This window comes from Solanum tuberosum, unplaced genomic scaffold (assembly GCF_000226075.1).
Source record: "Solanum tuberosum cultivar DM 1-3 516 R44 unplaced genomic scaffold, SolTub_3.0 scf00127, whole genome shotgun sequence".
Taxonomy (NCBI): Eukaryota; Viridiplantae; Streptophyta; class Magnoliopsida; order Solanales; family Solanaceae; genus Solanum; species Solanum tuberosum.
In genome coordinates, this window is record NW_006239058.1 from 910,237 (window position 1) to 935,556 (window position 25,320).

The 25,320-nt window shown below is 33.8% G+C and overlaps 2 protein-coding genes and 1 pseudogene across 3 annotated transcripts; 2 read left to right on the top strand and 1 right to left on the bottom strand.

Moving 5' to 3' along the window:
• The first annotated feature begins 279 nt into the window (after window positions 1-279).
• LOC102590433 (uncharacterized) lies at window positions 280-1,670 on the top strand. The gene has a single exon (XM_006351426.2). It carries the CDS (start codon window positions 354-356, stop codon window positions 1,281-1,283), a length of 930 nt encoding a protein of 309 aa, XP_006351488.1. The 5' UTR covers window positions 280-353; the 3' UTR covers window positions 1,284-1,670.
• Window positions 1,671-13,427: 11,757 nt separating this feature from the next.
• Window positions 13,428-20,469, top strand: LOC102591138 (transcription factor GTE10-like). 2 transcript variants are annotated; one of them, XM_006351427.2, is made up of 10 exons: window positions 13,428-15,539; window positions 15,644-15,692; window positions 15,810-15,965; window positions 18,599-18,672; window positions 18,783-18,846; window positions 18,978-19,052; window positions 19,137-19,252; window positions 19,358-19,424; window positions 19,584-19,714; window positions 19,796-20,469. In XM_006351427.2, the coding sequence occupies exons 1-10, from the start codon at window positions 14,202-14,204 to the stop codon at window positions 20,084-20,086; spliced, it is 2,361 nt and encodes a 786-aa protein (XP_006351489.1). In that variant the 5' UTR covers window positions 13,428-14,201; the 3' UTR covers window positions 20,087-20,469. The 2 variants fall into 2 exon arrangements, with proteins under 2 accessions (XP_006351489.1, XP_015165993.1); XM_015310507.1 differs by having other exon boundaries at window positions 18,605-18,672.
• An 84-nt stretch (window positions 20,470-20,553) lies between these two features.
• The window catches only part of LOC102590785 (3-oxoacyl-[acyl-carrier-protein] reductase 4-like), a 10,704-nt pseudogene continuing 5,937 nt past the window's right edge, over window positions 20,554-25,320 (bottom strand).

Consider the following 25,320-nt stretch of genomic DNA (forward strand, 5'->3'; position numbering starts at 1 on the left):
ACCGTAATAGGCCTACGTGTACCTCTTTTGATACCATACTAAACACTCCCTGCATTCTCATTGGATAGTACAAAACCGGGCCCATCCTAAACCCCTCAACCCGATAGGGTTCTGTCACATGGGGCTCACCTTAACATAGCGCCACGTTATAACATTAGCCAATCAGCTCTCTGCGCTGTTTCACCGCTCTTCTCCCACGTGTTAATCAACTCCCTCACACGCGTCCTCCCTTCTCTCTTCCCACCTATAAATTCACCTCCCCTCCTTTTACTCCTCTCTTCATTCCTATCAATATCAAAAGTTTATTACTCTTACAATAGAAATAGAAATCTCATTTTCCTAAAACTCCATAAATGGATGGGAGGGGAGGGTGCTGTATTGCTAGGTACGCAGGAGGTGCGTACGATATGTCAAAAGTGGATAGGATAATGCTTAAATTCAGACCTATCGCACCTAAACCAGCAGCAGCCGGTAGTTCTGTTTCCGGCACTACTACTCCACCACAAAAGACTGAGGTTCCGGTTCGTACTGGACGGTGGAAGCGAAGGTATGTTAAGGAGAATAATAAAAATAGTAATAATAGCAAGAGATCTAATAGCGGGAGTAGTCCTAGTGGTAGGAAAAGGAAAGCTCCGTCGCCTGAAGAAAATGAATCCAGTGGGAAAACGGTGTCTGGTGGAGAAACGGTAGTAACTCTTCCCTTGTTATCGGAGAGCCCTGAAAGGAAGGATCGTTCGGTTGACGTAGTGAAAAAAAATTCTCCGATCTGGTTGAGTTTTGGTGGTAACCAAGAGAATAATAATGGTCAGTCCCAGGGGTATGGAGGAGTGATGTTTCCTCAGCCAGTACGAGTAGTGGGGTCATGGGTAAAGGTGGAAAGCGTGACAGACGCGTGGGTGGAAGGGTATGGGCTAGGACGTACGGATGAGGAAAAACTGATAAATCTGGAGCGGGACAGCTGTCCAGGTTTTATATCAGACGGTTTAAACAGAGTAAGGTGGGCCAACAAGGCGTATAAGGCGATGGTGGGTGAAGGGGCAGGGGAAGTGGTGGTTTGGCTCGTGATGAAAGATGATGTACGGCTGCCGGATAACAAATCCACGGCGGCGTTCACTTGCCGGGTTCGGGTTGTCAGATGCGGGAAGGAGAAGAACTCATTGATTCTTCCGTGTGATGTGTGGAGAATGGACGGCGGAGGATTTGCATGGAGGTTGGATACAGAAGCAGCTCTTTCCTTGGGGCGGTACGTAATTAAAGTAATATCAACTCCACCTGAAGGGTAAAGAAGTAAATCTATATGCCGAACCACTAATAATACTTGCCACCTTGTGCTTGTCTACGTATAGAGAACATGCACACTTGCATGTGCTTTTATCAGAAGAAAAATTGTGAATATCTTTATGGGTTTAGAACTGTTCTTTTTTATTTAGGTGAGTTTTTATTTTAGTTTTCTTGGTTTCTTCAAGGTGGGGTTTGAGCGGTGTTGTGTGGTTTATGGAGATCGATGTTTGTTAGGGATACTTGTTGAAATACAGTTACTACTAGTAGTCGTAGTTGAACCATGGAAACAGATCATGATCTTGTAATCTGACTTTGGGGTTTTGTTTTCCTGTTTTCTAATTTAACATCTCACATATTTTGTTCAACTATTTCACACAATCAATTTATCATTCTCCTTTATTTCATATTTTTTCATCAAATTGTTTGTTCCAGTATTATTATACGTTTATATGATTTGGACAATCCTCTTTTTAACTTTTTTACCATCTTCGCATCAAAGTTAATTTATAAAAATTAGCAACATTTGTGTGAAGATAGACCAAAAACAGAACGAAAAAGGTAGTATATAGTTAATTTGATAATGAAGATAAGTTGGAGGAGATTGGAGGGGAAAATGAACGTGGTTGTTCCTGTTAGGGGAACGTATGGCAATAATCCGGTGGTCATGAAATTTAATCCAGTTTAAAGTTTGAGTGGAATCTGAGGTTATATTCTTGAGTTAAATAGTCTGTATTCACGAAGTCTAATTTGAAAGAATTTTAAACTAATAAGAGAAAATACCTAATTACCCTATTAAACTTCTACCTTTTTTAAAGTAGACACCTAAAGTATGCGGGTTTTATTACCCCACGAAACTATTTATATTCACGATAAATACACCCTTTTCAGCCATTTTTATTGTAATTGTTTTCTCACAAAAATTGAGCGTGTGAAGGAGTAGTATTACAGCCCCAAACCAGTGTTAAAATACCATGTGGTATTTTTAATTTGATTTTTCTAATTAATAAATTAGATCCATCTTCCCCAAATCACCATTAATAGCCTTTTAAGAAGCCACCGAAAATTAAAAATCACCATTCTTTCTCAAATTTTGTATTTTAAAATGCGATATTATTAGATTCTATCTTCCTCTTTTTAAAACTTAAATAAATAGTTTTCTCTTTCCTAAAACTTAAAGATCGAAAATGGTGATGCTAATAGATAAAGAAGGCGATTTAGGATGAAGATGATGATTTAAATTTTGGTTTGATAGAACTTCTAATTTTCATATTTGATTATTTGTCATGACTTAGTAGTGACTAAGTAGTGCAATGATGGAGTGTTGTCACTTTAAATTTTGGTTTGATAGAACTTCTAATTTTCATATTTGATTATTTGTCATGACTTAGTAGTGATTAAGTAGTGCAATGTTGAAGTGTTGTCACTATGATTTGTGGTGGTGAAATTCAAAAAACAAATTTAAGAAATCAGAGGCAAAGTAGAAATTTAAAAGAGAAAAAATTCAAAAAAGAAAAGAAAAGGAAATAAAATAGAAAATTAAAGGCAAAAAATGAAAAGAATTAAAAGTTAAATAGTGAATGACAAGTGGTAGATTAGGGTTGGTGCGTGATTTGCACCTGCCTTATTTCAACTGAAAATGACCGAAAAAGGAGGTATATATGCTACTTTAAAATAATTTCGTGGGGTAATAAAACTCACACAAACTTTAGGTGTCTACTTCAAAAAACTGGTATAAGTTCGATAAGATAATTATGTATTTTCTCAACTAATAATTATACATCTCAAGTCTAATGATGTGTATTATTAAGAGTGGATATATAGAGGGCATGGACTTCGAAAATGGAAGTATTGGAGTATCTATCTTTTCACCTGTTTTTTCTTTTGCAAAAACTAAAAGGAAAAACTACCTAACTTGACATACATCACTACCATATATACACATTTTGCCTCTACTTTCAAACAATTACATATATTACCACTTTTAATATTTTATACCATATATTTTTTAAGATACAATAAAAAAGATACCCACATCTCTTAAAATTAGGATTGATTAATTATCTTTATATTTAAAATCCACAATTAGTGTTTTAATAACAACCAATCTTCAACCCTATCAATATCTCCCCCCCCCCCTACTAATTAACGATTAGTCACCATTTTTACTCCTAAAATTGTTTCTGCGGGTCACCAACCAGAAGTTATGTACAAGTTGTTCATCAATTTCTTGCTTCTTACCTTCCTTAAATTAAATGTATCAATGCATATTCATATAATTAATCTATAGCCTTTCGTTTTCAAATTGTTACTATCCGGAGATCACATCAACGTCGGAGGCGATTTGGAGGTCGAAAGGCTCAATTGGAGGAGTGCTTATGTTGATTTTTCGGTTGATCTGGCGGAGGTCCGTTAGATCTAATCGCAGCGAGCAATGAGCAACATCGATAAATTAAAAGTGAAGCAAACACCGCCGTGGTGAGATGTCCTGAGCAACCACTAACGTAATCGAAAAGTTTCAATACATTATCGATGTATCTCACACATAATTTTTGTGATTATATGTATCTAGTTTATAAGTATATAGTTTTATCAGTGTATCTTATTAAGTATGCATGTATCTAATCTTTCTTGGGTATTAATTTTGATTTTTTTTAAATTAATGATAGACAAATACTCTACAATCATGATTTGTTCCTAAATTCATGTGTTTTAGTTACATTTCATAATTAGATACACATAATTAAATGTATCTCCTTATCAATATGTATTCGAGATACAAGTTGTTGGATATAACGTATGAAATTGATACTTGATACATCAAATTAATACTAGATACATGAATTTAATATTAGATCGTATAAATAGATACGTGAATTAATACTAGATACCGTACACTAATGTATCTAAGTGTTTATTTTATTGGATATATCATCTATTGATAATAAATACATCAAATTAATGAATTTATTATTTTAAGAGTAATAAGTTGAAATTAGTCAAATTTCATAATCAAGATATACATGTTTTTGTCTTTTATTAATAATATTAATGAATTTATTATTATAAAGAGTAATAAAATGAAATTAATTAAACAAAGATACACTCCTTGATTTATATTAAGGAATTTGATTAATATTTCCAGAATTAATTAATTGTCCATGTGAATTAATTAAACATGTATCTCGATTTTTAAAATTGTTGGATACATGTATCTGACGAGTAATGATACATGTATCTAAAGGAAGAAATATGGTACAAGAAGTAATTTTCGAAACTATCATGAATTCTAGTAATTAGGACCTAAACTAGTGGGATTTATGGAGTTTGCCCAAACTAAAATCCCCCCGGATGACCGTGGTCTGAAATTTTGTCAAAATATACATATGTACTCTCCGAATATTGTTCGTTCTTAAATTAAATAAGATAGGTAGAATGTATAAAAATATTTATTTATTTCGGTAGTTTTAAATTATATCATAATTTGAAATTAAAAAGGAAGGTGGTATTGTTCTCCTCATCAAAAGGAACGAGGTATGTTGGGTTTTATACTCTTTTGTGAATGGAATTCGCTGCGTGATATTTCTTCAAACTATATAATTATATATTATTATTGAAATGTGACTCATGCAATCACGTATCATCGGATTAATTTGTTTAGTTGTGGTGTGTTGGAATCCTTAACAAGAGGTCTCCAATTTGAGTCATGGTCTTATGGATATGGTCGCTTATTTCTAAATAGATTTTACAATATGCGATCTAAATTTAATATGATCTTTAATATAGACTAAAAACGTTGGGTGAAAATCTAAATTTAATCGAATCTTCAATATAGACTACGAATAGGGTGAAAAAAAAAAAAAAAACTTGTTGCTAGATCTTACTATGTTTTAGATTCAAATTAAGGAAGAAACAAGTTTGTTGTTAAATGTTTTAGTGGAATGGGGTGAAAAAAGAAACTTCTTCCTAGATCATACTAGAGGTTGGATATGCATATTTTAAATTCAAATTAAGGAAGAAACAAAACAAGTTTGTTGTTATATGTTTTCAAAAAGATGATGTAAAGCTTGCTGAGTCGGAAAGTCAAAATCATGCTAGTAGATTGTTCAAATTCTTATAAAAAGATGAACCATCTTCTTTTCATCCGCGCGATACTCTTCCACGTCAACGTAACCTGTAAAAAAGGATGCTGGAGTTTGATGAGTATGATAACGTGTCGGATGAGAGAGCATTACAATTAAGATTTTAGCAGGCGACGGCACTGAGGAAGAATTCATTTCACATTCCCACTGAGCTCGTTGCTATGGCCCAATGGAATTGTTGATAAAATCTGTCACGGCTCTGCTCTTGAAAAGACTTTTATCTGCTTATTGACTTATCGTAAGAAAAATTGAAAGACGTAACAGTAGCGGATTCCAAAGTAGTATTGCTGATCATGCGACAGGTATATATATAATTAACCCCTTCTTTTGCAAGTGTCGTTCACTGGGGACTACATTTTGCATGCATGTATCTCTCTATATTATGTAATGCCAACTCGATAATCGATATATGGAGCCCTTAAAAGAGGGACGGACGGCGCTCGTCATGTGTAAAACTGTGGGGTAACTACGTTGTATAGCCCAGATGGGATTTACCATGTGCTTTGTTGCGGCAGGAGCAATTGATTGATGTTCAGGCGGCGATCTAGATACATGCGCAAATCTCTTATTTCGACTACGTGTCGCCTCTCGAATTAAATATACTATGTAAATTGAGTAGATACCCCACTAATTTTAAGCGGATAATTAATCTTTCATTAACAAAACGGTGCGTATATATGTGCCTTACAAAAGATCACTTGTACGGTACCATTTACGGTTTGATATCATGATTAGAGTGTATACTTTGATGATATCATTAAAGTGTATACTTTGATGGTATAAACAAAACGGTGCGTATGTACATCTTATTCGTATTTCTTAAAAAAATGTGTTTTTTTAATTCAAAAATGAAACTTGGCTTTAAAAATATTAGCTTACTCGTTTACATTACCCCTCTAGATCTGTTCTCAATTCCTCTTTTACTTAAACTCGATCCAAACATATTTTATAACTGAATAAAAGAGGAATTGAGTTTTCTTTGGATCCGGTATGGATGGGTAAAAAGTAGGTAAGATCATTTTTTGGAAGTCATTCGATATATATAAAACAGAAAAAAGTATATTACTTTTTAATTGCAAAATAAAAGAGTCATATTTGCTAATTTCCTATGTTCTTTACCCTAGTTTGTGTGGACTTTTTTTCTTTTCAATCTATTTGAAAAGGTACAACTCGTATTAGTTATTTGTATTTAAATAAAAACATTAAATTTATCAAATTTTATTTTTTTTAAAGTTAAGTACTTTTTTTAATTTTTTGTGAGTGATCAAATAATTCGTATAAATTAAAATAGAAAAAGTAATATAGATCCTTCCAATCTTCTTGGATTTGATCATACTGGGTGTTTTTCTTCATTTTGGCTGCGGAGAGTTGGCTGGCAAAGCCCTCTATCGTTATCCACTAACATTGATTCGTCTAGTCGACACCTGTAATCTAGAATTATTTGTTTCACCATGTATTATAATCAAAAATTATATTTAGATTAATAAAAAAAAATAGCGATAATAATATTAAGCAGTGATTTAATGTCATTATATTTAGTAATACTAATCAAACTCAGCGCAAACTAGTGACTATGAATATACATATTATATTAATGACACACCTCTTCTTCTTTTTTTAAACCTGAGGATAACCAGCATCCGCTACAATCTATGTTACAGCCTCTGCCCTTCGAGTGAGCACTCTGTGGTGAGCAATTTGTGCGCATTGGGTAAACCCTCCACTGTGTAATAGCATGCAAATCACACAGGGATGTAAACTGCACTAGGCATGTGCTTTTTGACTCAGAAGGCATTGAGGGAATCTAAAAAGAATTTTAAAAAAAATGTAAAGCTTCAACCAGTATGGACTTGCAATTTGCAAATGTATGGGCTTTTCTATTTGTTCTTACGGACATGGGCTTTTTCTATTTGTTCTCACGGACATGGGCTTTTCGATTCGATGTAGTACAGCTTGCTGCATTAGTCCAGAAACAAGGCCCAACCTTTCCGACCCTTGTTATTGTTCAAAGAGCAACTTTCACATTTAGCAAACACAAAATTCATATTTGTATGCTCTAGCAAAGTTTGCATAATTGCGCTCCATAGCAAACATATATATGTATAATTCGCTATACATATACAAAAAAAACAATTGTATAATTCGATATACATATACAAAGAAAGTTGTTGTATAATTCGCTATACATATACAAAAGAAAGTAGTTGTATACAAAAGATCAATTGTATAATCTGTGTATGTATAAAATGAGAATGAGAGAAAGGCAAAAGAAAACTGGGCAGCGAAATATTTGTATTGTATAATTATAAGTGTATAGGACGAAGATATATGTATTTGCATGTGTATATATAATTTTCTCTCGCTTTATACAAACAGAAGAGCAATTTATACATTTCCTTTCTATTTGTATAAGCGAGAGAGGCGAGGGTGGCGAGCGAGATTTGGGAGAGTGATGAGCGAGAGGGGAACGAAAATATATGTATATATACAATTTCTTCTCGCTTTATACAAACACAAACGCATTTTTATACATTTGTGTTTGTATAAAAGCGAGAGAGGCGAGCGAGACTGCCACCAAATGAGAGTGGCGAGTGAGATTCCACCAGGGAGAGTGGCGAAAATAGCAATAGTTTGCTATAGGGTACAATTAAATCAAAGTATATTTATAGCATTTAATTTTAATTAATAATTTGCCATTAGTACAATTATCCCTTGTTCAAAGGGATTCTTATTAAATGTAGCCAGAAAAATTAGAAAATTAAAAAAAAAACATGTATATAGGAAAAATTACGCAGCAAATATATACTAGTTAATTAATTAACATAGTTATAGTTTGCCTTACAATTCGCGACATACTTTTAGATATAATTACGCGGCTCAGCTTTTTAGTTTTGTATAATTTGCACGTTTGTATAATTCGGAATTCGTATAAGATAATTTATATTATTGTAGACATTTCTTATGTTTGTAATTGTATAAATTCGTTATTTCGAATTTATACAAAAATAACTGAATTGTACAAATGTACATGTGAATTATACAAATCCGCAAATTATACAAACGAGACAACTTAAACTGTAGCTACAACCCGTAAATATGCAAACTATAGTTATGGATCATAATTAAGTTTATTATAGTGGCTATTTGCGAAAGTTCCCATGTATATATAATGTGTCAATAGTTTTTTTGGGTAACGCTGTTAATATTAGCATAGACAAACATAAATAATATGAGTAAAAGCTAGAGAGCACCTCGATATCTCCTTATAACAGGCTAGATGATCACAGTCATTAAAAAGAAATCATAAAACTAATTACATGTGTAATCTATGCATTAACGAGGATTTGATAGACTGATGTTACCATATCTATATAATAAATATATATGATACATAGTTGTATATTTCATATATATGTGTATATACGACATATAACTATGTAATGGAAATGTATATACATTTATATACATAATTTATACAATATTTTATATTGTATTAGTCCATCTTCTTCAACGAAATAATCTTCTTCTTTTTTTCAATTCCGACCAATTCATAACTACTTTAGATATGAGTGAGTTTCTCACAATATTTCAAAACTTTTAAGCCACTTTGCCTGCAATACGTATAGTTGAGTTTTTTTTTAATAAACAATGATTAAATTATTTTAAGTAAGAAATTTAATGGACATTTTATCTAATTACCCCTTATTCAAACCATTTAAGTAAACTCATGGGAGAAATTCTCAAGTATCCCTTTTCATACAAAATTAAGATTTACTTATGATTTCAAAACTAAGCAATGTTTACAGCTCCTTAATAAGGAATAAGTTTTTGAATAAGTTTTATCTAAAACATAGAAATACTTTGATATTGTGTGCTAGAGTTTGAAATTTCATAAGTTTCATTACAAAGAAATGTGGTAATATACATATATCGATAATTTTTAAATTCAAATTTTTAAAAGTTTCATTATAAAAAAAAAGTGATAATATACACTTTAAAGGGGGTAATACTATTAATAAGTTTTAAATTTATTTGTAAATTTCTGCTAAATACTTAAATTATGATATATTTCAATTTAATATTTAAATACATAATAAAATATTTGTATTGGGTACTTAATGCTCAAAATTGAAAAAAGCTTCTTTGCATGTTCTAATACCCATTATGTAAAAAAATAACCAATTAAAAATATATCACATCTTTAAAGTATTCGCACTAGTTTTAAGAAATGGTAAAACTAAAAACATGTTTCAGTTAAGACGGGTATGTATACGTAAATAAAATATTTTACGTAGATAACTTATTATGTAATAGTTGTTTTAAGGATACATAAATAATTATTTTTTTTAAAAAAAATTGAGTCAAAAGTGTTTAATAGAATAATTTATCATATATTCAAATGTTTAATTGCAACATATTACAATTAGGGTTTCTAAATAAAAATTACTAACAAATTTTAAGGGGTTAAATTCTTTATAGTATTCTCTTTATCCCAATCCATATAAAGGATTTTGACTAAGCACAAAATATAAAGATGATATAATTAAAAAATCAAAACTTATAATCTAATACTCCCTCCGTCCCATTTTATGTGAGGTAGTTTGACTCGGCACATAATTTAAGAAAGAAATGAAGACTTTTAAAAACTTGTGGTCCAAAATGAATGATAGAAATTTGTGTGGCTGTAAATCATTTCATTAAGGGTAAAATAAATATTTTATAGTTAAATTGTTACTTAATATAGAAATGTGTCATTCTTTTTGGAACTCACTAAAAGAAAAACAAGTCACATAAATTGGGACAGATGGAGTATAAGTTATACATATAACATGAGATGAGGAGCTTAAAGTGAAATTGATATTTCACTAAATAGGGAAAGGAACAAGCATCTATATAGCACTAAATTATTCGATATACAGAACTTTGACTGAAATTGATGACTTTGGGCAGGACCTATTACCCCCTGGACTATTTAATAGTGTATTTTAAAGAAGACATCAAAATATTGCATCATTATAAATAGTAATTTGTCCAGCTGGACACTTATATATTTTTAAAATACACTATTAAATAGTGCAGTGGTAATAGGTCCTGCCCAAAATTTGGTATTGTTACAACAATTTCGGTCAAAGTTCCGATATATTTCAGACTTTTTTCCCTAATATATATATATAATAAATGATATATATTTATCCTAGTCGTTTAAGAAGAATAGAAAGTTTGGAGGGCCGACCCATCCTACGTGATTTTCCGTACACTTTGTTTGGATGGTTGTTATCTATTATTTCATAATGTATCATTGTATATTGTTTTAATGAATATCACATTTATACGTTTTTCGTCGTTATAAAATATCACATATTAACAATTTGTATAATAAAAACTATAAAAAAAAGAAGAAGAAGAAGTAAGGTATGAGGTAAAGGTACAATTAAAAAGTATGATAAAAGATAAAATAAAATTAGTAAATAATAAATATAAATAAAATTAGAAAAAAAAAAACTTAAAATAACGATGTGACCGGAGTAGTACACAAAATGATAAATAAAAATAAAATTAGAAAAAAAATCTTAAAATAACAATATGACCACAACAAATCGATTAATACACAAAATGATATTTTTCGTCATTATCATAAAAGGCAATAACAAGTCGGCAGTAGTAAGAATTGGCGCACGTGGCTACCCAACTTGGACCCACTTGCCGCGTCACGAAATTGTACGGCGTTTACATACTCGCTGATATATAAGACTACACGTCACTTGCTTATTCATTGTCTTCCGCTTACTTGGAATTTGTTTTATCATGATTAAATATTAATATTTTTTTGATATCATATTATTTATTTTATATCTATTTATTTGAGAATTATAAATAAAAAATAATAATTTTATTAGTTTACTTTGAAGATATTTTTTTGAATCATACAAATTTATTTACACTTTTTTGTTAGATATATTTTTTTATAAGCTGACAACTAAAGTTTGATTTTTATAATACGTGAAATTTATGTTTTAAATTTGAGTTTATTTTTGAATAAATTTGTTAAATTATGTACTATTTATGTTTATTTTTAATTTGTTCAATATTTAAAAAATAAATATTTCAATTTATTTATCATTTTTAATATATTATGAAAAGACAATTATTTGTACATATGTTTTACCTTTAAAATTAATTATTTATCCGTTAAATCATTTTTTCAAGAACCAAATACTAAAAATCAATTAATAGAGATAGTGTAGTAAAAAATAATCACATCAATGTATATTTTCTTAATGAATATGCCAAATTCGAATTTGCCAATTAAAAGTGATCAAATGGAGTATTAAATTGTTGAAATTCAAATACCAATTTTTTTTTCCCTCGTCAAAAAAAGTCATGCACACGTGATTGAAATTTAAGAAATTCTTTAATTGCACTTGTATTTCAAAATTGGAAAAATAATTTTAAAAATGTTAAATAAATTACTAGATTTGTTGTTATTGTGACAAATCAGTGTTTGAAATTTGTTCTATATGAATTCAGATGCTATTTTTACGATTATACTAAATATGTTATTTTGATTTTTATAATATATGAAATTTGTGTTTTTATTTTGACTTATTTGAAATAGATTTAGATGTTGACTTGTGTGTGTTAAAATTTGAAGGAAAAAAATTTGATGAAAAATATTCAAACACATGGATAAAATACTTATCATTTTTTACATGTACAGTCGCACAAAACATATGAAAATTTTAGACATATATGATTGATTATTTCAGCTAATTCTTACATACAATTCATTCGAAAAATGTCTGAAATTAGCCTTTGCAAATTAAGTAAAACTTCAATTGAAAATGTCTAAAATTTGTCATTATCTAGTTCACAACTTTAATAAAAGATATTCGAAATTAGTATTGATTAACTATATCAAACATCAAATTATTTATAAAGCCACACTTTAGATAAAAACGCTTAAAGTTTGATATAAAATTTTAATTTTTTTTATCTAATATGTCTAAATAACTTTAAAAAACGAATTAGCTTATAAAAAATTTAAAAGGCAAACGAAAGATAATATTGATCACAAAATTGGATATTTGTGCGCTCAGTCCATTTAGTAATCCACATAAGCTCAACATAAATAAGACCCATCCGCTTAAATCAAAACCATTATACATTATTTGTCCATACTATTTTTTTTCCATGTTCACCTTTTGGGAAAATTAATAATGTCTTTCTATTTGAGCAATATTTTTTTGTTCTGAATGGATACAAACAAGCTATAATTAATTTTAGATTTAAATTTAATCCAACTTTTTTCATTCTTTAACAAATATAAATTATTAATAATTCAACTCCAATAATTATCAAATAAATAAATTTAAATGATTCAGATTATTTATGAGTTGAGTTTGATATTCATATATTAGTAATATTTATTTAATTATAGATACATATTTACCACCACATAATTAATTTAATTAAAAGAAGAGATATTTTAATTGTAAAGAAATAAATATGGTCCAAGAAATGGTGATGAAGAATTTAAACCCAAAAATTATTATTTAGGACAATTATATAATGAAATACTGAAAAAGGACATAATCTTAAACCATTTTCAAAGAACATTTATTTTTTTACCTTTTTTGCATTTATCAAAATTATGGCAAGTGCAACACATTTTCCACGGGAGCGCGTGACGTATACTCTTAATTAGTCCTTAATTAATCAGTGCCGCGTAAGATTAAATAAATTAACCCAACTGGAAAACATAAATTTTACAGATCTGAAAAGAGTGTCCAACAACAAATCAGAGCCGTCAGATCTGAATCTTACGGTCTGAAATACAGAAATTAGGAAAACCGTCAGATCAATTAAGGACCTGCAATGTATGGTCAAGATTAGCGAATGAGCGGCGGGCTTGGCTGCAAAACAGCCTTTAAGTAGACGGTGGCAATCAAAAAGATAGAGACCCAACAAAGAAAATATCGTAAGTATTCTGTTTCTCTCTCTTCATCTCATCTCTCTCTCTGTTTCTCTCTCTAGCTTTACCTCAAATGTTGTGTTTTTTTTTTTATATATAGTTTAATTATATCTCACTCTTTTATTAGCGGTGAAGAGGGTTTTTTGTTCTAGGGTTTGGTTTTGTTCCTTGATTTGGGGTCGTGGGTATGACCCGAACCGATAAGATCTCAACCCTATTTGGTTTGGTTATCTGCTGTTGGGAGATCCAGGTTTCTATTTTAGTTCAACCATTGTAGGTTTTTAATTATAAAGGTAGGATCTTTTTTTAGTTTTTAATTTTTTAATTTATCTAGGGTTTGTTTATGAAAGATAAGGGAATTTGATTTGAGGTTAGGGTTTGTATCTGAATGAGGAGAATTTGATTTGAGGTTATAAAGGTATGATCTTTTTTGATCTAGGGTTTGTTTCTGATTGAAGATAATTTGATTGGAGGTTAGGGTTTGTATAAATCTGTTATTCTTTTACTTCTTCCACAATTTGTTTGTTGAATTCATAGTCCAGAATAAATCAGACTTTTTTGATTGAGTTTTAACGGAAAATCTAATAGATTGAACGAAGGGGAAAAACGACGAATTGATTGAACTCTGCATTGAGAGGAACGGTGGAAGTTGTCATATGCCGGTGCTATTGATATCTTTGATAATTGTTGACCTGGCGAGGTCTATTTGATAGATAATTGTTGTTGACCTAGCAAGGTATAGTGTAATTTGAGCGGATTAAATGTTGAAAAGAAATATCTGATATGTACAGAATTGGGGAGGTATTCTCATGGCACCTACTGTTCCAATAGATTACATTGGACAGAGAGAATCGAGGAAGTTCTTTAAAAAGGATTCAGGTGATATGATGGGAAAATCACGCAAGGGTTTTAAAGGTTACTTGCCTGGGATGGTGCCCGATTATCGTAATGCTGTTGAGACAATGGCAGAATCCGAAGGTTTTGGGAGCTCCGGACGGGTTGATACTGAAAGGACTGCATCGGAGGACTCTTGTGCACCTAAAAGAAAATCCATTTGTTTGAATGCTGATGGTCATGACCAATTTGGTGCACCTATTCAAGTAATGTCGTTGTCCAATATGTCATGCTCTGAGAAAAAAGTGTTGGGAATTAGGTTGAAGAATGAACTTGAACTAGTCAGAGGACTGCAGAAGAAAATTGCTTCTGTCGGCTCTAATATTGGGGTTCTTTCACCTGCTAGTGATATTCAAAATTGCACCAACGGGCAGAGAAGATCAGGATCGGAGATATCTCAGCGATATATGGCTGAAGCAGTGGTTCCTCCTGGGAAGAAAAAGGCTGCCCCAGGGAGAAATGGGCCTCTTACTAAGGGTCCCGGAGCTAAGCGGCCTAAGACGATGCAACAGGCCATACCCGCAGATACAAGCATGGTCATGTTTATGAAACAGTGCGAGACAGTGCTAAGCAGACTGATGTCACATCAGCATGGTTGGGTCTTCAATCATCCAGTTGATGTCGTAAAGTTAAAAATCCCCGACTACTTCACTGTTATTAAGCAACCAATGGACCTAGGGACCATCAGGTCAAAGTTGCATTCGGGAGAATATTCGAGCCCTTTGCAGTTTGCTGATGATGTGCGGCTCACTTTTAAAAATGCAATGACATACAATCCGCCAGGAAATGATGTTCATATCATGGCTCAAACACTTCTTAAATTTTTTGAGGTTAGGTGGAAACCAATAGAAAAAAAGATACCTGTTATTCAAGAGGAACCTTTACCTTCTAAGTCGAGTGTTATCATAGAAACTGAGACTGATACTCCTCCAGCAATGCCGCCTTCAAAGAAGAAGAAAATTGCTCCATTGGAGAACAGGGTTAAACCAGAACCTGTAAAGCGAGTCATGAGTGATGTTGAAAAACATAAACTCACTGCCGAGCTTGAAGATTTACTGACTGAATTACCTGAAAATATAATTGATTTCTTGAAAGAAAAAAGCTCCAATGGAAGTCAAGTCAGTGAAGATGAGATCGAGATTGATCTTGATGTTCTTCATGACGATATCTTGTACGAGCTACGGAAGCTTTTGGATGATTATCTACTGGAGAAACAGAAAAATCAGGCTAAAGGTGAACCCTGTGAGATGGAGGTAAATATCAGCACGTGGATGCCTAGTGTGTTACTTCATATGGTATGTAACATTAGTTCTCTTTGTAAGCAAATTCTGATGTCATACTCTTTGCTGTTCTACAGCTTCACAATGAGTCTGGATTCAGTAATTCATCCATGCAGCCATGCAAAGGTGAGTTTGATCAGTAGATGTGGAGAATTTGAGCTTTGAGTTTATATAGTGTGGTTGTTGAAGTTTCTAGTTTCTAATTCCTTTTTTCTTTTTTCTGTGTTTCCGTTCTTTATACAGGAAATGATCCGGCAGATGAGGAAGTGGATATCGGTGGGAATGATCCACCTGTTTCAAGCTTCCCTCCTGTGGAGATAGAGAAGGATAGAGCTCGCGGGAGCAATAAATGCAGTAGTTCAAGTAGTTCGAGTAGTGATTCTGGCTCTTCATCTAGTGGTTGGTGCTATTAAGAATGTCTTACCTTACTTGGCCTTTCTCTTGTATGCTTATTATAAATTTACTCATGGTAAATAATAAAAAATTTACTTGTTCCTTTTATCCATATACATGCTCACTGTCTCATTGCATAATGGGACATCCGAGAAGAGAAGTTTTCTCCTATTACCTTGTTATTTTTACTTGTTTGTGCATTTTCAGTAGCACTTTGCATGTGTAGTATACCTGATATCCCCTAATCAATTCATTTCTTCAACTAGAACTTTTTCCATGGGTCGGTTTAGGGGTTTGAAAGTCAGATGCTCTTAGCTGGTTATGTATGTTAAAAACTCAAGACGATTAGATTTCAAACTGGTTATCAGACCCTACATGCCCGTGTTTCTAATTGGCTTGATGACAGATCTACAACCACTGTAATATCTTACAATTGCCTCCCACCTTAATTTGGTGTAGATACTAATGGTCTAGAGTTGTTCTCGATGCCTACATACTGATCTGTTTGTGCATAGAATTATTTTAGCAGCAACATAATAGACCCTATCCTGCTCTTCCACCATCATCAAACCTAGCATTGCCTCCATATGAACACCGACACCATTGATACCATTCTACTCTTGACATTTTAAAAGATAATTCAGAACTATTTTCAGAAATTGTCTCAAGCTCCAATTTATTGATCATGTTTCCCCACTGTATGGTCTGTATCAAATATGTATTTCTCTGTAGCTGCTATTTAGGAGTGCCTTCACATTTGCTAAACTGAGAATACCTTCCTCCATTTTCTTAACAAGAAAAGGCTACCTGCGTAGATTCCATCCCTATCACTTTGCAGTTCCTGTTTCACTTGTTTTTTTTTAACGTTCTGTAGTACTTAGGGTATCGGAAAGAAGGTTGATTTGTCTAGGATATTCAAATATCCAAGATAAGGCTCAAAATGTCCGCAGGAATTCGAGGATGGGCTGATGCCGTGGCAGGAACTTTTGGTGGGAAAATGAACAACTAAAGAAGAATAGGATGTTAATTTCTTTATTAAAAACTCATCAAATACATGTTTATATTGGCTTTACTTGAAAGGAAGTTAATCTCTTTTTGCTTATAGCAGCATTTTGTAGAAACAACATTTCTATTTGTAGGATATTTTCACAATTCTGAATTAGAATTTAATTAAGGTGTTGTAACACAAATAAGAAAGAATAAAAAGAAATAAACATGAAGAGAAAAAACCGGTTTGCTCTCTCTCGTTTGGGGAAGTAACGTATTTCAAGTTCTGGAAAAAAGTTTGTTTTACATCTTGCTCATGAGTTTTGAACTCTACCACTTGAGTAATTCCCATGTGAAGTTTAGAAACTTTGTGCTCCTGCTAGCTCTTTTGTGTTGTCAAACCTTTTTGTTAAATAGAAATTGAACTGGGCATTGGCACTTTTGACAATTTGAGACTGAAGCACCTTGCTCCAGTCATGATTGTCAGTAGGCCAGGGAAAATGTAGGATTTTTCCTGGCTAGGTAATTGAAACTTCTTGTGATTTTTTCCCGTGGGCTAGGAAATTAGAAACTGTTATCTTGATATTATTTTGGTATGGATTATTTCTTCTTGTTTTTTTCTGTCTTTTTGCTGGGCGGGGGAGGGGATTTTGGTGTCTCCCTGTTACATAAGTTTGGCTGAACTAGATATATGTCTGACATTATAGTAAGTTAGAGCTCGTTAGCATGTTATATGAATGACAGTGAGGCTTGTTGGTCTTTGAATCACATTAGCAGTATTGGCTAATTATCTGCCATAACTTTTTGAACTGTCAATTACTATGGATATAAAGTGTTTGTTAGAAGTTGGATGTTTGATAGCTTTCTGTCTTCAAAATTTATTGTGCCACAACTTGGCAGATGTAGATTTATAAAGAGATTGGTAGTGAGTGATTTTTTTTTGGCTGTAGAACTTGGAGTCGAAGTATAGCGTCTTTCAATACTCAATAGGCACTTTTCAGAAGTTAATACATTATGGTTTGCTTGCTTGGAAGTGACTTCTTTTAAAAGCTGAAAAAGGAATTAATGTGAAAAAATAACTTTCTTCTTTACTCTGACAACCTTGCAATTTTCCACTGTGCTTTCTGTTCATCTTTGGCAATGAAAGCCCGACCCTTGAATCTCCCGCCTCATACTTCCATTGGCAATAATACCATTGCTTGGTTTTTAATCATGCTTTATTTGTGATTTGGCCTCCTAGATTCTAAACATTGTTTCTGGATCTTCTATTCTGAAATTGTTGTGTATGTACTTCCTATGGTAACAAATTTGTTTATGTGCTCAGACGTGTACGTTGCTGGATAGTACCTGTGTCATATTCTAAGATTTGCTTATCCAAAAAAAAGTTACTCTGTCCAGCAATCGGCGAGATTTTTTTAAATACCCGTATTAATTGAGAGTATTAGGTCGATTAGCCCTTTTAACTTGCTTGTATTAGGAGGCTTGCATTGAGTTGAAAGTTCTGCAATTCTTATTTGTCGGGAATGGTTGTGCTTTTGTGTCAGAAGTCTGGACTGTTGGAAAGTTGATATTTTCTTGCTGCCATATTTGCTGTGAACTTAAGGTGCTATGTTTCTTTACTTGCTAAAATTGTTATCTCCTTTCTTTCTCAGGTACAGATTCTGGAAGCTCATCTGGTGGTGAATCGGATGCTGATAAAGATTCAGTTGCCTTAACTGTTCAGAAGGTGTGGATATTGTCGTCTGATTTTATAAGTTATTTGGTTCTCTTATTGGATTATTATTATTTTGAGTGATGACTTCTATTGCCTTCTAAAATAATTTTGTTCTTCCACAGGCAACAGCGGCTTCTGGGGCGAGATTGGAGCAGGAAGATGAGCTTGACCTTCCAGAAACTACAGGTTGTCAACCTGTGGGAATCAAATGACATGATTTTCATTGCTGCTTTCTTTCTGTAAATCTGTGGGTGGTGGAAAGATTTAATAGCTTTATTGGTCAGTATGTGTGCTGATATAGTGTTTGTGTACTACAGATCCGTTGGCTGGCCAAACAGTGCTGACTTCTCAGCAGAACTCCAATTTTGCTGAGCCCGATGATCATCGAGAGGGTAAGCAATGGTAATAGATGAAGAAAATGTCTGCTACTAATTTTGCAGCAATCATCTCACTCATCATGTACTGTAACCTTTTAGAGGAAAGTGCTGAACCTGAGAGGCAAGTCTCTCCTGAGAAGCTTTACCGTGCAGCTTTGTTAAGAGGTCGCTTTGCGGATATCATACTAAAAGCTCAGGAGAAGAGCATTGAAAAGGTCAGCCAAACTTTAGCTGGCGTTGCTTGCGTTAAGTTAGATTTTTTAGTTCCATTCATCCAGGTGTACTATTGTTTTGCTTAACTAGTCTTTTTAAAATTTTAGGGTGAAGTGCGGGACCCAGAAAAGCTAAAGCTTGAGAGAGAGGAGTTTGAAAGGCGAAGGCGAGAAGGTTTGTGTTTTCTGTTGTTGCATGTGTGGAAGTCCACAATCACATCTTTGAAACCACCTCTTTATTTGTTTATCGGTTTATTCAGAGAAAACACTTTGGGTTTGTTTCTTGGTTGCATCTCTGAAAACCACCACTTTATTTGTTTATCTGCTTACTCAGAGAAAGCTCGGTTGCAAGCTGAAGCTAAGGCTGCCGAAGAGGCTCGTAAAAGAGCTGAGGCAGAAGCTGCTGCAGAAGCCAAAAGGAAACGAGAACTTGAAAGAGAAGCTGCCCGTCAGGCACTCCAGAAGGTAAAGACAGATGGGGTTACATTTATTGAGATTATCTTTTTAACTGTCACTTTATAACACTCTTAAATCATGTGCTAGCAGATGGAGAAGACTGTTGAAATCAATGAGAACAGTCAATTTATGGAAGATCTGGAATTGTTCAGAGCTGCTCCAGATGAACAGCTAGAGAGCTTCATTGAGGAGACTAGTCCTGGTCATTCTGAGAATGTTCTTGGGAGTTTCAAATTTAAGGCAACTAGTAATCCATTGGAGCAACTTGGATTATATATGAAGGAAGAAGACGAAGATGAAGATGAAGAGGAGGAAGAAGAAGCTGAACCACAGAGCATCCCTGACGTATCGAATGATCCAGAGGAAGGAGAGATTGATTGATATCTCTTTAGTACTTTGGCCGATCGTCAAGTTGATGAGGGTGCTTTGTGGTTTAATTGGACTCTCATTTTATCGTCCCAGGGTGGACTATGGATTTTTTTTTTAGGGGGGATAGGATACACAGAGAAGTCATGACCTTCTAGTGACTTTGGGTCTCTTAAGTTGATGCAAGTGTCCCCCAGCTTGGATGCTTCAGAAGAGACCTGGTTGGCGGGTCTGGCCAACATAGCCAGTCATCTTATATTTTTATTTGAAATTCTTTTGCTCGTGTATAAGTTGGTTGTCTGCTTGGGAGTGGATAAAGGTTAGGTGAAAACAGTTTTGTTACATAGTTTAGTTCTAGATTGCTGCCTGTTTAGTAAAAGGAAAAAATGTTGCTAAAAGGTGCGTTGGCTTTTCTGTCCCCAAGTGTTGTGTTGTGTTGCTATTGCCTGAATCTTCCCCAGTACCCTGAAACAAGTGGCCATAAAAAAAATTCACATTTGTTAAAAGCCTATTAAGTAGTGCTGAACAGAGTGTGTATCGTCCATTCCAACAGAATTCAGGTTGCAACAGTTGGACAAAAATAATGATGAAAACCCTAACAGCTCATTAGGCTACTGAGTTTTCTCTACCAACATAGCTAATCAACCTTTTCAGTGTCATCCAAGTCATGGAAACCAACTGGAAATGCTGAAAGTTTCTACATAACCATTCCACCATCAATAGTAAGAACCTGTCCAGTAATATAACTGGCTGCAGGACTTGGTACTAGGAATTCCACCAATCCAGCAACTTCTTCTGGTTGGCCATATCGTCCTGTCACCACAACAAAATTTGTCAATATTTGCGGTGCCTAAAATACAAATTGATGACATTGGTTATATTACTGATCATGCGGAAAATATACTCTGTATAACTAAACTAACACTTGAAGAGGAGCAAATTTATTCATCACAAAACAAACTTTCTACTCTCATCTGATCATTTAAGTATCTTAGTTCGTTAGTGTTATCTCAATGAAGCCCCAACTTATCAACAAACAAAATAACAGTAGTTTTTAAAAGGACTCCAAAATCGTTTTACTGGCAGTTTGTGTAAATAAACAGTAAAATAATACTTACTCTTTTATACGCTGGATGAAAGTATAAGGCGGAGAAAATATCCTATTTTGGATGTATCAAGATTTTGCAATAAATGCACAGAAAAACTGGGAATTGGATTATTACTCTTGTTCAACTTGGGATTCTTTGGTGGCATCTGCGAGAGAGTGGAATTTTACCAGAAAGTGTTTATTTGGTGAGGAATAACTGTCAAAACAAGAAATTCTTGCAAGTTGAAGCACAACCTTTGGCGAGTTTCTCAACTTGCAAGAGCTTCTTCCAAAAAACATGTTTGAATTATTTTTGGAAACATTTCAAAAAATCCCCAACACTCGCACAGGTGCCACATTATCAGATGTCTAAGACGTTGATTTCTATACGTTTCCATATTTGATGTGCAGGAGAGTGCTACATATTAGATAAAGTTGTCAATCATAGTTAAGGAGATTAGCCCTGACCTAATGGGACGCTTGCCAAAATTTTCTTCTCAACGTCTTCACTTAGCTTGGAAGTCGTATCTGATGCAATGAATCCAGGGGCCACAGCATTAACCTGATGAAAACAAAGATTGTGGTAAATAACTTGTCAAACGTCATAAATAGTCAGTAGATTGTCCTTGTTAGGAAGAATTAATTCCTTTGTAGTTGACACTCCAATGTCCCAAGGTTGCTTTTATCAAAGAGAAAAGGCTCACCCAAGTGAATAATAATTCGGATTAAGGAGCACTTACAGTTATATTCCTGCTGGCATACTCTTTTGCGACACTTTTGGTTAACCCAATCACTCCTGCTTTTGCCGCACTATAGTTGGCTTGCCCAGCATTGCCAACTAAACCAACAACAGATGATATGTTGACTATTCTCCCCTACAAAAATTTAGAGAAGTCTACTAGATAAAATTCTAGAGTACATGAAACAATAAAAGAATGCATTGATGGTTTATATAAATAAACGCATCTTCAAATTGACTGGAAAGGCACCAATCAAACTGCGGGTAGTAATTTATGCAGCAGTTAGCTAAATATTTAGCCTCGTCTCTAAATCATTTTTTGATGAATTGCACTAGGAAGGGGCTAAACATTTACCTTTTTTTTTTCATCATAATTTTAGCAGCAGCCTGCAACAAGGAAAAAGATCTCTCTAAAAAAATGTTTTCTTTGAAAAAGACCCAAGTTCTGGTCGAATTAAGAACACAGCAACTGTATAGACCTGTGTGCAAAGGAATACTCCAGTAAGATTCAAATCAATAACCTCCTGCCACTGAGATTTCTTCATTCTCATCAACAAAGTATCACGTGTTACACCTGGAAAGAAAACCACGACAACTACTGAGCCGTCATTCTAGTAAACTAAACACGACACAGTACGACTGTTGTCGACCTGCATTATTTATTAAGATATCAACTGTTCCCCATTGATCAACCACCTGTAAACATGAGTCTTATAAGGTGAAATTATTTGGAAACAACTACAGTAAGATACATTTAAAATAAATTTCACCAGGAAAGGAGTTTGCTTACAGTTTTCATCATTGATTCTACATCTTCTTCTTTTGAAACATCACCACCAAAAGTCATAGCTTGGCCACCACATGATTCAATCTGCCAACAAAATAGGAAATTAAAATTAATTTAGGGGAAGATGTCAAACAGCCTACTGATGAACCTTATAGCTGTTATCAGATTGCTGGTGTAACAAGTACTCCATGAGATAGCCTTTAACATTCTAAATATCACTTAAATGATAGGAATGGAAATTTAACTATTTTACTGTTTTTTTTTTTTTTTTTTTTTTACCGAGAAATTCTTCTGTGACCCGCCCTTTGGATCAATCACAGCCTTCTAAACTCGGTGGATAATGGGCCCGCCCCTCTACCCTTCTCCACTTAAATACCGGGCTTTGCTTTGCATGGTGTGGGGCTTGAACCTGTGACCTAAGCCACAAATCCTCCACCTTTTGCCACTTGAGCTAGGCCTTGGGGGCAACTATTTTACTGTTTTTACACATGAAATAGAAACTTAACCTTGCAAAGTTTGATAAGCATCAGCTAATACAGAACAATCCAACCTCAGGAAGCAAGGGGAATTTGTTGATTGAATTAATTCCTGATTATGTACCACTAACAACGCTAATCTATTCTCCCTAATTCCAATGCAACCCCGACAATTTTAGGAGCATGACATTCAATCTTTTTCTTTCTGAAGGCAAATTGGTAAGGAAAGGTACTTTCATGTGGTAAGGAGAACCTAAGTCATAGTATAATAGCATTTGGGGTGGGTGGGTGGCTGGTTGGGACTGAAGATACTAGAGTCGTTTGACACTCCTGGTAAGCTTTCTTCATTTGTCAAACAAGCAGTAACCATTACTACCATTACACACAAAAAAAAACTTAGTCCTGCAATCTTTAGTAGCATCAGCTACTAAATACAAGAACAAGTCAATCTTCTGGCTGCACTAATTAAACAAAGCACCATGCCTTAACTGGTCACCAGATATCTTCACATGACTTTGGACTCAGCCGTCCATTAAAAAGGGAGTAACCAGTACAAGTGCTCCAAAAGGGTATTCTCACAACACTATTGGTTTCGGTATTGAACATCAGATTAGTTGCTAGCAATTTTCTCATGACAACAATTCTGAATTTTATCTGAAAAAACAGAGAACAGATTCACTTTGTCCATGGCTTACCAGTTTCTGGAGTTATAGGAGACCTTACTCTTTACTTCAGAAGATGTATAACTGATAGTATCCTTTTAAGGCATCCAAGTATATATGATGTGTTTGCCATAAGACCTAAAAAAGTCCAAACAAGAATTTCCTACTTAAATTTCTGCAATTTCAGAAGTATTACTACTCTGGTTTTATGCTTTCTAGCAAACAATGTTTACTTGCTATCCAACCTATCATGAGCTCATATCATAGTTGTGGAGATGAAACTATATACAAGGAACACCAGTGGGTAAAACATGTTGGAAGGACTCAAATTTGAGTGAAGTTTTCTCACTTTAAACCTAACGAATCTCGGATAGTTCTAAGTGACATATGGCATCATTTTCAGTTGTTGGCAGGAAAACAGCACAAAAGTTGCCACACAACAAAAATTCCCTGGAAAACTTTTTGGAAACTTACTATCAAAAAGCTCCTTTAAGGCTATATTGAATAAAAATTAATTTAAATGAAACTGTTACTTTTACATGAATGCCCCTAATTTCCCATTCTGATGCTTTTACTCAAACCTGATGTGTGCAGCAATGATCAAATTGTGAAAGACACGGCAGAGGTTTGAGAAATATGTTTGCTGAAAGTATCATAGGATACAGGACAGCAGAGAACACTCGAGAAAGTGAGTAAGACAATCTAATTACAGGAATTTCTCAGTTACAACATGAAATTGGACTTTATGGTTGATTACAGATGGAAAAGAAAAAAGTAACTTAGATGGAGGAGATAGCATGATTTTCTACGCAACAATTTCTTAGACCGACTCAGAGATACCAAATTCTAAATTGATAGAAGAACTGATTATAATTTACAATGGAACTGAGAAATAGTAAAAGGTGCTGGACCATGGGACTATTAGCTGCACCCCATGCCCGATCTGTCAATCAACCAGAGGAGAAGACAAAGTAAGACGAAGATAGATAGAAAGTGGTAAAAGACAACTGCATGACACAACAAAGATGGTCATGTCCTTGGTGATTGCAGATGATCTTACTGTACTAAGATATGGATTGGAGCAAAGAAATTTGCTAAGGAAACATCTATAGTATTGATTGAATTCTCTGGTTTCATCAACCAGGACCAGATCAGATATCTCCTATGCTTACCTAATGGATAAGGTGTTGATATCCATGAAATGAGGAGAAATTATAGAGCTCAAGTAAGCAAACCCTGCCAAGATCGATATCAAATAACAGTCCAATAATATACTAGGTTGCTGTTGATGTATGAGGTACTGTTTCCTTTCATATTTAAACATGTGACTACACCATGAGAACTTCAAAAAGATGGTCAAGAATTGTATGAAAGAGGTAGCGAACAGACCATGCCACAAGTTGGTGATAAGTGGAAATTACCATGTCAGATTTGCTCTTTGAATTGGAGGGGGGGGGGGGGGGGAAAAAGGAAATAATTTAAAAAAAACCAAAAGCAA